Source organism: Erigeron canadensis, chromosome 7 (genome assembly GCF_010389155.1).
Source record: "Erigeron canadensis isolate Cc75 chromosome 7, C_canadensis_v1, whole genome shotgun sequence".
Taxonomy (NCBI): Eukaryota; Viridiplantae; Streptophyta; class Magnoliopsida; order Asterales; family Asteraceae; genus Erigeron; species Erigeron canadensis.
In genome coordinates, this window is record NC_057767.1 from 31,619,087 (window position 1) to 31,634,441 (window position 15,355).

General features: G+C 33.5%; 1 protein-coding gene across 2 annotated transcripts; it reads right to left on the bottom strand.

Moving 5' to 3' along the window:
- Nucleotides 1–9,549: 9,549 nt before the first annotated feature.
- Nucleotides 9,550–13,502, bottom strand: LOC122607166 (mediator of RNA polymerase II transcription subunit 19a-like). 2 transcript variants are annotated; one of them, XM_043780095.1, is made up of 8 exons: nt 13,344–13,502; nt 12,498–12,556; nt 12,333–12,399; nt 11,250–11,536; nt 10,856–11,083; nt 10,161–10,220; nt 9,910–10,048; nt 9,550–9,804 (listed from the first exon to the last, which is right to left on the bottom strand). In XM_043780095.1, exons 3-7 carry the CDS (start codon nt 12,361–12,363, stop codon nt 9,998–10,000), a joined length of 657 nt encoding a protein of 218 aa, XP_043636030.1. In that variant the 5' UTR covers nt 12,364–12,399; nt 12,498–12,556; nt 13,344–13,502; the 3' UTR covers nt 9,550–9,804; nt 9,910–9,997. The 2 variants fall into 2 exon arrangements, with proteins under 2 accessions (XP_043636030.1, XP_043636029.1); XM_043780094.1 differs by lacking the exon at nt 12,498–12,556.
- Between the last annotated feature and the right edge of the window lie 1,853 nt (nt 13,503–15,355).

The following is a 15,355-nucleotide window of genomic DNA, read 5'->3' on the forward strand; positions in this document are numbered from 1 at the left end:
AGTTTACTTGATGTCAATTTCAAGGTGTTCTTTGATCACTTATAAAATACATAGATAATCATGCACCAAAGAATAAAAAGGGCAGTCACTATATTTTGTCATACCACAATTTCAGGTTCGAAATATTTTATACTTGGAAAAGTCGAAAATTAGAGCCAGTATTCGGGAGGGACAAATCTGGCATTCGCATCGGGCCCATTCTTTTAAGAGCATCAGTTTTTATATTTTCTTAACATTACTCGTTATTTGTAAAATGTTATATACTTATATGTTTATATATTTAAATTCGTTTTTTTTTATTGATTTTTATTTTATTATTATTTTTTTTTTGAAGTTGATTTTTCGCTTGAAAACTTCGTGTCGCGATACCGACACCGACAGCGACAGGTCTAACATACGTTGTCTTAACCGAGTTCACGTTAGAAAGCTCACTCGAAGTAGAAATGTCTATTTTAAATACCCGATGGGGGAAAACCTTCTACTAATCCGCCCGAAGGCACGACGATCAATAGGGGTAAACCATGCATCCTCAGACTTGAACCTGGGTATACCCAAACCAAGTCTTCATAGAAAGACTTCCTATGTACTTCCCAAGTCTTGAACCTAAAACCTTCTGCTTATAGGGTATGTGCTCAACCACTTAAGCTAACTAGAAAGTATAACATGCGCTTTTCTTACTTTTGGATTGTTTTAAATAATTGAATTCTAAGACTAGTCAAGTAAAAAATGTATTGATGTTATTCTATTTGATTTTATTGTTTCACAATCATTTTTGTGGGTGTCTACTATATACAGAAAATTATATGTCTCGCGGGATGATTGGTTCCTTAACCCTCTTCTTGTTTTATAAACGAGGGTGTGCTTTATTTGGTTTCGAAAGTTTTTCAAAGTATTAATGTTATTCTAGACGGTGTAATTATATTTGTTTATGTACCGTTGTATTCTTTATGGTGTCTAGTGCTTTACTAGATACCGTTTTTTTTTTAATATATTGTTGTTCTAAAAAAATAAAAAATAAAAAATGTACTTTTAGCGACACTTACTTTCACTTATTCAATTTACCCACCTATCAATAATCAATTTACTGGTAGGAAAGTAGATAAGAAAAAGAGAAAATAAAAATAAAATGAGGTGCAAACCGTGAAGAGCTTTGGATATTTGCAAGGCCCTCTTTTTTGTTTTCTTTTATTTTTACGTCAGAAAAGCTTTGTCTTCAACAAAGTACTGTTACTTGAAAGTGCATATGGTTATTCGATGTGCAATGAGACATCCAATCACTCATATATACATTTGTTTCCTTACTAAGGTACCTGTTTTATATTCTTTCAATCAAGTTATAAACATGTATATGTATGGGTTTATTGTGGTTTAGCAAGATAAGTTTTTCTTTAAACAAAGTTAGTGAATGCAAAGTGCACATTTGTTTAGACTAATTTGATTGGCTCAGCACTTTAGCCGGAGTCAAGTGAACATCGCCCACTAGTTATAAATGATATTCATAAAGACAATTGTTCTAAAAATTCAAGTAACCAATAAGAGCCTTCAATTTTTTAATTATCTGATCAAAAGTAAAATAAAAATTTCTTACCTTAAATTATACTTTCATATATACTCGTAACTAATAAGTTCCGTATCCTTGTAACTTGCTAATATAACCGAAATGCTATTTAAATTGGCCTTATCATAAGATGGCCTAAAGACTAAAGTGAACTTTGGTATATGAACATTGTCTGTTGAAATGTCATAAATAGGCATGTCACAAAGTACATAAATTGGGTGGTATTTAAAGTGGATTGATAATTACCTGATCAGAGAGCAGTGATAACGCGTTGATATACGTATGCCTATACATATAGAGTCTGAAGTTAAGGTGTGATTGATTTGCTCATCAATATTAATTCATGTTTGTCAGACTAGGGTCACAAAATACAGTCTAAATTAATTTTTTTTAAAATTTTAATACAAACATATTTTCTTAATTACCATTTTATTTTAATTATAATAAAAACATATTTTGTTAGTAACATGACAATTAGAAAATTAAGACACCTAGCAGTAACTTATTTGAAGCTAAGAGCAAGGGTGTAGTCGGCTTATTTTAATGGCAAAAACCATCGTCGGCTCATTGGCTAATCTATAGCACATGTATCGGCTAGTTTTGACAAGTTTAATCGGCTAGTTTTGACTATATATATCGGCATGTTTTGGCCGGTCCTTGTAAACGCTGGGAGTGTGTACTTGTGACCGTTTTTTTTGTTCTTTTGCCAATCTTGTTCTTTCACTGGAAACCTAAAAAATCGATTTGGGGGTTTTCGATTTTGATGCAAAAACTATGTTTTTCTTAGCTTCTATTGTCAGAATACATGCCGATAAAACTTGCCGATGCTCCTAACGTTATATATCACCCTTTCCGGTGAAATCCGAAACCCCTATTTGGGGTTTCCGGTCGTTGGCGGCCAAAAACTTTCACTTTTATTATGGCCAAAATTTTGTTTGGCTTGTGCAAGGGTGTAGTTGGCTATGTGACTACTTGTTGGTTCATTTTTCCGGCGATCCCTTTTTTGGGGTTTCCGGTTTAATCGATATGTTTCCTGTTGCTTTGTTGCTTCGGTTTTCCGGTGAGCCCTTTCTTGGGTTTCCGGTGAACTGCTGGTGCTGCTGAATGTTGCATCGGTTTTCCGGCAAGCCCTTTCTTGGGTTTTCCGGTGAGACTGTTGTTGCTGCTACGACGGCTGTGGTTTTCCAACTAGCTCTTTCTCGGGTTTCCGGTTAGACTGCTGCAGCTTATATGTATATTTATCTTTTTACATTGCTGTTAATTGCATGTTTATGATTAACTTGGTAGTGTTAACTTAGCGGTAGCGTTGCCGGATTTTTACTTGGTAGAGTTGCCAGATTTTGTTCCATTAAAGCAATAGGTAGCCGGAAAAAGTAGTTTTTAGCCGATGATGATATCATTGAACAGTTTTAGGTTGTTGGTTAAATGGGCGATGATGATACAAATGTTCGTAAAAATGAGACTCGGATGATCCGAGGCGTATCTTGGCGAGGTAAACCTTCGGGTTAGCAGCCATAGCGTCCCCGACCCACAAATTCTAAGCCCAAGTTTTTTTTAATACAAAAAATGTCACTTTTTTAGTTTTCCGGCAAGTTTGATTATAATTCCGGTTACCTTTGTTATGTTATCAAATTGGCAAGTTTTGTTTGCTACACCACTAGTTTTGACTGGTTTTTGGCAACGTCACGTGTCGATTTGTCATTGGTCGGAAATTAGTCAAACTTGTCAATTTGCCAATTTTTTGGCACTACACCCCTGCCCTAAGCTATTATAATATAAACTCTGAAAAAACAAAGTTAAAACAATGTGATTAAACAATATATATATATATATATATATATATATATATATATATATATATATATATATATATATATATATATATATATATATATATAAAGGTCATACGTTACAAAACATCCAACAAGAAAAACAAAATCGTGACCACAAATCAAGAAAAAAAAAGTACTTAAACAAACTCTAGTTTATTTACTTCACCCAACAGGATTTATGATAAAGCCAAGAAAGTAAGACCACCTTATTTACAATTAAACTTGCAACTTGTTATCTTTTATTTTTCCGAGTACTATACGAATTTCTAAGAACAAAGGATAGGATATTGTAAACAATTAAAACTTTACTAGAAATAATTTAACCCATTAATAGCATAAAACTCAGGTGTATTAATAAAATAAATGGTTGATGAGAGTAAGTGTTGCAAATGCACTAAACATACGACAATAGATTAATTTGTTCGTTAAAGTTTAACCAAACTAATAATAAGTGAACCTTTAAACGAGCACATATTTGTGTTTCTAGTCATTCATTTAGATCTTTTTGAGTTTATATTCGTATATATGTTTTAGTTTTTATATATACTTAAGAAAAACATTTACGCAGGTGACAGTTTTTAAATACGATAAAACTTGTTCCTGCTCACTAATGAAAGAAAAGGTAAATAAACATTAAAAAAAAAACAGAATAAGAATAAGAATATATATGAGTAATAAAAGACATACTGTATAATATTGTTCCTTTTTGTTAATGCTTGTTCCACTAAGTAGTAAACTATTGCAGTATTGCACCACTTTATATGTGTGTATTTAACTATTTATCACCTATTTATATAGAGATGAACTCATGGAACGCTCAAAGACAAACAATCCAACCAGATTTATTTTTTATTTACTCGTCTATTTAATTCAAAGACAAACAAACCAACAAGATTTATATTCGTTCATTTACTCAAAAATTAAAGATAAAACAAAATCCCTCGCAATTGATTCACTAACTATTACTCAAACATTTGGTTCTTTTGCAGCCAAATTGAGTCCCTTAAAACTTAAAAGGAAGTAGTGGGATTAGAAAGGAATACTTTTTTTTAAAGATTTTGTAAACTATGTCGTCTAAACTGAAGACTTGACATGACATACTTATTCGGTTATTCCCCATCATTTGAAACATAGTCTCAATAGAGATTTGAAAACTTCAGTTTACAACAACAATAATACCCAATCCCGCCTTGGATGAGGTGTGGAAATGGTGAGATGTAAACAGTCACCCGAGAGGAGAGATGTAAACAATCACTTGAAAGAAGGATGACTTTCATTTACAACTTTCTAATACATCTTATATACTACTCGTAACAGGCAAGATGGCTATTAGGTTGATACCTATGACTTTTTTTTTTAAGAGCAGAATATATTATATAATAAAAGTATGCCCTAGCAAGATGCTAGAAACCAAAGTATAAAGTTACAAATCTAGAAATAAAAGTAAATGCTACACAATCTAGATCCTATCCATTTAGGAGAATTGTTCATGGAGATGTATGCGTTTCATTTTCTCCAAGGATAACAGCAAATGCAGCAGGAAATAGGTTGTGCAGGCAAGCACTGTCTTACAAACTTTCGAATTGTAGAACCAATTGTGTATTCTTTCACACTTTCTGTCTTGTTTCATCATTCTTATGTAATCATTTGCAAAAAGTGTATTATGATGGGGATGCCTTAACCCCGTGTGTCATTTTTGGCATAATCCCAGACAACCATTCTACACATAAAAACTCACAAAGGCCCTTATTGAGCCTGAAACTTGTGATCTGCAACTCGTATATAGCAAGTTGAAATTTTTTTGGGAAAACTCCAAGTTGCGAGGGAGATTGATAACAATAACAGCAAAGCCAAATTAGCCGTTGCTACAACAAAACTATATAAAATTACATTTGCGGATCAGCAGCCTTGAAAAATTAACACAAGGTTCCGATGTCCTAGAAAGGTCACGTATTGAGCACTTTCTTGTTTTAAGTACCAACTATAAGCATGAGTACCGATCTCCATTTTGTTAAGCGGAGAATTCTTATCAAAACCTAAGATAAAATAAAAAAAATTACACGCACCATATCCTTTTTATATCAAATAAAAAGTTAGACCCGCCTAGTTTTATTATGTTGAAATGAGAACTTACTTGTACATTATCATCCAGAATATGGATCTTCTTTGAGATCAAGATGCGATACCTCAACTATATTTTGAGTAGTGTTGTGTTTGCATAACCGCGCTCCACCAACACAAATCTTGGCACTACCTCCATGAAAATACTTCGGATTTGGCGGTTTATTCACCCTCTCAACTTTCCTCGACCGTGGAGCCCTTGCTTTTCTTGAGTTCTCATTGACGTTCCTAACGTTTAATGCCTACTACCATCAACCTTAGTAGATGTTCTATCGATTCTAGTGATCTTTGACCATGACTCATGACCATGTCTACTATTGTTTTGCACGGCTTCCTCAATTGTTTTCAATGGTTGACCGTAGGACAAACTCATTTGAGGCTACTATTAAACGTAAAAGTTAATGTGTTTCAAATGAATATGTCTGCCAGACAACTATTGAAAACACTTGAGGAAGCCTTGCAAACCCATAACAAATATGGTCACGAGTCATAGTCTAAAAACCAATAGAATCGATGGAACACGTACTAATGTTAATGGTAGTAGGCATTAAAAGTTAGGGATGCCAATGAGAACTATAGAAAAGCAACGACATCCACAGTCGAGGAAAATTAAGAGGGTGAATAAACCACCAAAACTAATATTTCCATGGAGTTAGTATTAAGCTTTGTGCCGGTGGAGGTGTTTGCGGTTATGCAAACACCTAGACTACTATAAATACATTTGAGGTCTCACATTTTTATCTCAAAAAAGATTCATCATTATGGATGGATCATAATATAGAAGTAAGTTCTCTTTTCAACATAATAACACTAGGTGGGTCTAACTTTTATTTGATATAAAAAGGATACGACAAATGTAATTTTTTTTATTTTACCTTAGGCTTTGATACGAATTCGTCTGTTCAACAAAATGGCGAACGGTAGTCATGGTTATAATCAGTGCTTAAAACAAAATAAGTGCTCAATGCGTGACCTTTCTAGGACTTCAGAAAACAATATTTACCTCTGTATATTAACGGTTCATTAAAGTTCATGATTTTCTGATGCTATGTCTAGGTTCGATCAAACAAAAAAAATGGTCGGACAATCAGAAAATGTTCGCTTGAAATAACTAGTCATATAGTTTTGAAAAATTAGAATAATAAAACAGAGTGAAATAGCTTACCGGTTGTGTGATGTTAGGATCTGAACTTGGCAAGCCTCGAGCATAGGCTACCCTTCTTGTTTCTCTTTATCATGTTGTCCTCGCCCGTATAGATTTCACCTACTTGCTCTACTACATCAAGGATCATCTGTCGTTGAACAAAGACACCTACCCTGTCAAGTAGCTAATAACTTCAAAAAATAGCAAGTAGAAATTTTTTTGGATAACTCGAAGTCCAGGGAGATTGATAACAATAACAGAAAAGCCAAATTAGCTTATAGGAGTTGCTACATTAAAACTAAATAAATTTTAGATTTATGGCTTGATCAACAGCCTTGCAGGCTGCACAGTAGCCTGAACATCATTGCTATGCACAACCATGTCACCATACCTAAAACAACAAGGAACATTTTAGCATATATAAACAATGAAATGACATGCTAAGGTTGTGATGTTGTATATATAAACTTATGAAACTTAAGGAGGATTGGGGGACACAAGGATCTCATCATATATAATACGGCAAGATGATATGATCGACATGCTAAGGTTGCAATGTTGTAATGTTAATCCGAATTCCTCCATATTACGTTATGCATGGTGGAAAAATACCACCTCCGTATGAATTCAGTCTTTGGGAATATATATAATTAAGCCCCATCCCCAAAAACCAAATATAGAAGCTAGCTTATAATAGTCATTGGAGGAGTCGGAATAGAAACCAATGACATCGAAACGAGGATCAGTGATAATTTTAGCAAAATTAAAGTAACGAGTAAAATTTGGGTTAGAGGGTAGTAGGCACCGGTGAATGGATTCCATTAAGGTAGACTATTGATGATGGTTTTCGTGGAGGCTACACATACCAATCCATCCAAGCTTGCTAAAAGCAAGGCAAATCTAGGATCAGCTTCTTCGAGTCGATTAAAACGTAACAGAACTGTGGTTGAAGGGTTTGCAGCATAAATCTAGAGGGGGCTTGTCAACTTTTATAGGATTTGTTGTTTATGCGATGGAGGTGGTGATGCTTCTGTGCAAATATATATATGTGTGTGTGGATAGAAACGATTTCCAGTGTTTGGAAACACACTTGAAACGACATAGTGACTTGCTGGAAGTCTTGTAAGATCTCAAAATCTATTACTATATTATTATCGGAAATGATATTCCTACCACATTTTAGTCATTTACAACAATATCTGCATCATGCAGTTACATTCTATGTATAAAAATTTGTACATTTATTGTAGATAGCTAAAATCTGTTGCAGAAATATCACTCCCTATTATTAACATTTTTAATCTCAAATTCTACCGTTACCGTCATGTATATTGAAAAAGAGATGTAAAAAATAGAAGGGATAAAGTCATCAAAGTATAAGATACTTTCACAAAATAATCATTTAGTATAACCTACTTTTTTTTTTTCCATTTAGATCACTATACTTTTTAAAATTAACATAAAGTATAACCTACTTTCAAAAATAGTCACTTTATATAATCTACTTTATTTTTAGTCGTTTAGGTCATTCTACTAATAAAATTTGTCACCAAAATATAATATACTTTCATCAAATGGTCGCGATATTTAGATTAGCTAAACAAAATACTCAAAAATCATCAAAAATATACGATAATACCATATTTCTATCGTATTTCACAACTACACATTAAAATCGCAAACCATGGCTTTCGGTGGACACCATGACTTGCATTTTTGCAAAATCGCAAGCCATGACTTGCAATTTTTTTATTAGGTATTTTTATTAAACTAAAACGAATATGATATTATCGTATATTTCTCATGATTTTGAGGTTGTTAAGTTAGTTAACCTAAATGAATATACCATTTTTTGAAAGTATATTATATCTTGGTGACAAATTTGAATAGTACAGTAACATAAATTATTTTAAAAAATGATAAATTATACCAAGTGACATTTTTTAAAAGTAGGGTATACTCTGTGTTTTTTAAAATTGCGATTTTAAAGAATTTGCATGTCACGTGCCCAGTAAAACTTACAAGTAAACCAGATTTGAAGATGGCAAATAGGGTTGCTATTTATGGGTTGCGATTTTGCAAAAATATAAGTCATAGTGCACGATTTTGAAAAATTGCAAGTCATGGTGTGCGATATTCAGAACAACAAACTATGGCGCACGATATTAATGTGTTTGTGAAAACCCAAAAAGAGCAAGGTATTATCGTATATTTTTGATACTTTTGAGTATTTTGTTTAGTTAATCTAGATATCGAGATCATTTGATGAAAGTACATTATACTTTGGTGACAGTTTTAAATAGTACAATGACCTAAACGACTTAAAATAAAGTAGATTATATAACGTGACCATCTTTTGAAAGTATGTTGATCTTATTGTTAAATTTTAAAAGTAAAGTGACTAAAATGAAAAAAAAAAAAAAAAAAGTAAGTTATACGACTATTTTGTGAAATTACAATACACTTTGCTGACTTTAACCCAAAATAGAAAAAGAGGAAATAGGTTTTCTTACTTACTTGGGGAGACGGACGGATATTCGAAAACCCTGATTGGTTTGTTATACAAGACCGACTGTTTATATAGGATAACATGGTGGTAAAACTTTTATTAAAAATATTATATTTAAAAATAGAAAAAGTATGTATACCTACCAAATATACTTTAAACATGATTGTACCCGAATCACGAAATAAGAATGTCAACAGTCAAATAACAAAAAATTAATTCTTTAGCAGTGGACAAGAACCACGGGATAAATATGTCAAATAACAAAAACAGCCTTTTTAACTCGGGAGTATTTTATGCATGTACAAGATTGTAACAGCCTTATAGTACATTCATCTTATACCTTGGATTTACAGACATTCTTGAACCTTTTAAAATGCATACAAAATTGATATCAATATATTGGAGCCACCTGTCACTACCAAACTTGCATTAGTTAATGACAAATGATTAGAATAACTGAATGACGACTATGCCTATGTGTCAATATTACGAAAGTTTCATAGTTTTGAATCACTGTTGAATGTATAAAAGACTCAGAGTGCATCTATGATACAGGGAAGCTTGTTTTCGATCGATTGCATCTTCAACTCAAAGCAGGTGAATTCACCTTCTCGATCATCTGGAGTTGCTCTTGACTTCCCTGCACAAAAATCAAACAATATAAGACACCATACTTGTGTATAGTCTAATGTACGAAGTCATAATCCCATATTTGTAAAATAAATGAAAATACAAACTTCATCACCTCAATAAGTTTGGCTACAGTAAGGACCTCATCAATTGCCAAAATGTAACATCTAAGGAGAAACAATAGTACAGATCACATGCCACTATCAAGCTGCTATTCTTATTCCACCAAATTCATCCATCCTTGAGCTCTTATGCTACACATATAACAAGATCATAAGTCAATGAGAAAATGAGGAGCTAAAGAGAATCACAAAACGACACATAAAAATGCACAGTCCTTAAGTTGGAAAAAGGTCATACACTTACCTTACTGGTCTTGTGCCGATGAATGCCATTGAGATCCTCATCTCCATCATGCTTCCGTTTCTAAACCCATTCCCAAAACAATACAGTTAATCATGTGACATCAAGAAGGGCATAAGTTGGTTGACATCAAGAAGGGCATAAGTTGGTTATCGTTTACTATGTCAGAATAAACTTTGTGGTTACTCGTTTTCAGCAGATGTAAATGAAGGAAACGTCTTAATCAATGTCAGCCCTTAAATTGAAGGGTTCGGCAAAGTAACCAACTGAAGCTAACAGGCAGCTAATAAACCTCCAGTAGAGGTGGCAACTCTACCAATTTTGATCATATGAGTTGAGTTGGGTTATATCACACGTCGAAAGGGGTAGACAAGAATAGCTAAAATGAGATGGGTCAAATCTATATAAAGTTGCCCCCAGGGTAAGTTTTGAAGGCATATACAACCTCCCATATCGATATTTCTAAAAGTAGATTCATCAAGTAATAATATAACTTTTGTAATGACTACGACTAGAACAAAACATTACGCAACGCAAGAACACAAACCAGATCTGACCCATTTGGGCCCAAACCCATTTTTACAGGTTACCCAACCATCCGCTTTACCACCTCTGCTCCTACTCCTTGGAACATATGTCTTTACTTCTGAAAGAAAATAAAAGGCGTAAAAGATGACAGTAGTGTACTAGTGTCTAACCTTCTCATAGGGTATCTTCAAGTTTTCAGCACCAGGGTCGCGATGGCTAGTTTTATCAGTCTTCTTTTCTTTGTCCCTATCTTTACTTCGATCTTTATGACGGTGTTTATGTTTCTTATGCTCTTTATTTTTCTCCTTGTCTTTGTCCCTGTGTTTTTTATGCTTCTTTTCCTTATCCTTTGATTCATTTTTAGACCTTCCAACTTCAGTAGGAACCCCCTTCTCTGACTACAACACACCACAAGAAAATAATAACTTCCGCTATTTAGATAATTAGATGGTATTCTCTAATAAAGTTGGGAACAGCACTATTGAGAATGAACATTTACATTACTCTAATACCATCATAGAGAAAGCAATGAGATTAAAGAAATAGAAAAGTAGTTTTTCTTACATCCGGCAGGTCAATAGGAGCAGATTCCTTTAAGGAAAAGGCATCCATGAGGATGCTTAGGTCAAATGGCTGTATACGCGTTTTTGTATCTCTGGAGGACGTATTCTTAATAAGCTCATTCAACTGCATCCCTTCGCCTTTACGAATTTCTGTGTCTCCAACAACATTACGAAGGTAATGTGTGTCTGAAATTGATATAGGAAGTGCCTTTTTGCAGAAAAACTCATAGTGAGGCACTAGTTTGTACTTATGTATAAGATCCACAGCACCCGTAAGTTCCTTTGGACCTGGTAATAGCACAAACTAGAGGATTACTAGTGGAATATTTATTAGAAAAAGAAAAACACTTTCAAACTAGTCAAGGCAGACTAAAAGGAAAACCACAAAAAATGACTATTTCAAATAGGCAAATTGCACTTAATACATGTGGTATGTATTTCTTTCAATGGAGCATCCGGTGACGAAGAATTAAGAAAGAAACATTGATAAAAGAACATTTTATGAAACCTAGTAGTAATATTTCTATGATGTCTACTCCAACTTGTTATATCTTTATTGCTATTCAGTAGAAACAAGCGGTACTGCATATCCTTTTCGTATATCAAAACAGCTAAAGCTTGAGATGGTCTCATGTTCGTCCATGGATATATAAAAGATGAATTTCCAGATCAGCAACATATTTATTGAAATATACACAATGACGTTCGTCAAATCTTCTATGGTCAAACTAAAACAAGTAAGCTTTTAAATACCACAATAGAAGACACCAAATGGAAACGTTAAATATTCATACACAAGAAAACGACATGCAGTGTCAGAGAATTTTAACCAATTCCAGGGTCTTAGGTTATAAATACGCTAGACTGAGCTTAAATATAGAAGATGAACCCCAAACGATCATCTGAACTGGAAGAACTAACTTTATTGATAACAATACACAAGAAAACAGTCAATTGTGTCAGAAAATATCTAATAAATCCGAGGGTCTTAGGGTATAAGTATACTACAGTGAGCGAAAACCATAGAAGACATATCCGTGAAACGATCATCTAAACTTGAAAAAAAACTCTATTTGTGAGTTACCTTTTCCAAACTTCTTGCTTTCAGGATCCATCAGTCAGTATCTTATACAAAGATATACCATTATCACCTGCAATTGCATAGAATGAATCATAAATGTCTGCAGAGAAGAGAATCTACTAAAACTTCAATAACTTTACTTAAAAACACACACAATTCAACACTTACATAAGCGGACATTTAGGAAGCACTGAAATGGATATAACAACTTGGGTGTGTAAGTGTGTCTGTATGCATACATAATATATAACTGTGTCATACATACACGTATCATTTGATACAATAAAACTAAAAGAAATATCTTAATAAACTAAAACATTGAATGATATAAGTATTGAAACTCATACCACATTAAGTACAGGACTACGAGTATTTACACAACATAAACAATGAACATATATAACACACTAACTACAACCAATACTCAATGAAATGAAAAATAATCATAATCAAAACGGACCGTATCATTATTTCACCACTATAGACCTATTAAGAGAAAAGAAAAAAGATACATGACCTATCACACTGGAGTATGTATTTTATATGCACACAATATAGACAGACTTAACTAACTAACCGTACCCAACCGAACAATGCATAACCAGTTAAAACTTCACCCTCACAAACGACGGACGTAGCTCCATATCCTTAGTTAGTATAACTGAAGAAACATTAATGAAATAAAATTCCACCCTAAATTTTTTTTCCTTTCTTGGAAAATACTATTGGTTACTGGACACCTCTATACCACTAGTCCAAAAAACCTCTTAATATAAATTACTTATAATTTCAATCACAGTCATATTCCAAATAACATACAAACAAAGATACATATTACACTATTCCATTCATCAATTCTACATTCTTTCAAACTAAAAACAACCCAAATTATCAAACTTTATCACACCCGAATTTCAATTTTCATTAATCAATACAAGAAGCCCAAAAATTCTTAAAAATCTTGAATTTTTATTAATATATTGTGCATATTGCAATGCAAAAAGCTTACAATACCTGATAAAAATCAATACCCAGAACACAAAATTGATCAATTTAGAGACCCAATTCTCAATTGAGAAAATTTTGATGATTTAATTGGTGGAATTATAAGGGGTTTTTTAATTTTTTTTTATTTTGCCCTTTCTAGCCGAAATAAACCCTAATACCGGTAAGAGATAGACTCTCTATACGGAGAGCTGAAAAGTATATTGGGTTTCTTTATATAGAAAGTGGGGTCATGGAGTTTACATTGTTTTGACTGATATGCCCTTTGACTAAAATTTTTTGAAGTGTTGTGGAAGGGTAGGTTGGGTCATTTTATTCGGTTCTTAGACTAGAGAAAGAGACCCATGAATCTTGGAGGCCCATGTGTTTTTGAGGTTGTGTGTGCACTTTGAGTTTGGTCCTAAATTTTGTGTGTTCTTAAATTCTCATTAGAATGACAATTGAATGATGATATGAAAAAAAGACTATACCGATCTATCAAGTTGTAGGCATAAGAAAAAAAATTACATTTTTCGTCTCTGTGGTTTTTTAGGAAAACACGTTTTATTCCTACCGTTAAAAAATGAGCTTTTTTCATCCCTGTGGTTTATATTCCGTTAAAACGTTTCGTCCCTGCCGTTATGTCCCCCCCACGTGCAGGTCATGTGAGGGCCTTTTCATCAGTTTGCACCAAAAATCAAGGCCCTTTTCGTCTTTTGCTATCTTATCCTCTTTTTTCCCTTTTTCTTTTTCAATTTCATCCCTGTGGTTTAATTAAACAAAAACCGATCAAAATACACACATAGACACGCAGTAACCTGCCAAAGCTTTCCCTCCAAACCTTTCCCTCCTATATATCGCCATGGCTGATATTGATATTGATAAGGATATTCGATGGAGAATCAGAAAACAAGTAGCGGAGCCTGAACAGTTTAGTTAGGTTCGTATTTGATTTAGGGTTTTTTTTTCTTATTTGGGTTTATGTCTTTTTTCAATATTTTTTTGAGCAATTGTTTTACCTTCTTTTTTATAATATAGGAAGGAAAATGGAGGATGTTTTCACCATTCATCTTCATCATGATGGTAAATTCGTTACAAACCCTAAAAGATCATATCATGATGGAAAGGTAATTACTTTCGACTTTATTGAGTATTAACAGATGAACATGCTAGAAGTGTATGCTATGCTTAAAGAAGTAAACTGTTCTGATCGTATAGAGGAGTGTTATTTCATGAAACCTGGAAGTGACTTAGATAATGGACTTAGACCATTACAATCTGTTAGGGATATCAAAAAAATGTTGAGATTTACTTCTAAGTTTAGAGAAATTGATGTGTATGTGGGTAAAATAGGGGATGAGAATACAATAACAAAAATAGGGGACTTAATTGAGGAAATTGATTCTCAGCTAAATCTGACCAACTTTAAGAAACCTAAGCCTATAATGAGGATGTTGTTTATGGAACAGAGGGATCCCATTTTAGAGAATGAGGATGTTGTTTGACTAGACAATGAGAATGATGAACATAGTGAAGGTGAAGATAATGAGAATGATGAACAGAATGAGAGTGAACATAGTTAAAGGGATGATAGTCAGGATGAGGAAGAGAGAAACCAATCATTAGTTGTTTAGAGTATATTAGGGAATACCTCATGAAAAGGATTGTGACAGTTCAAAAGGTTATTGATAAAGAAACAGTCCCATTGACACCTACAGCTACCATTTTATTTGAGGTAATTAAAAAAGCTGCAAATAAGTGTACTGCCATATGGAATGGGTCTAATAGATTTCAGGTTAAGGATTCTTATAGGGAGCAATGTGTAGTTGATATTAAGGAGAGAACTTGTACTTGTAGAAGGTGGGACTTGACTGGGATGCCCTGCAAACATGCAGTTTGTGGTATCTGGGCACATTATAATGAAACTGGTAATAGATGGTTAGTTGAGAATTGGGTTCATCCATGTTATAGATTGGATACATGGAAAGAGGTTTATGGGTTTAAAGTGGAACCAGTGACTAGAGATACCTCATGGCCAAAAA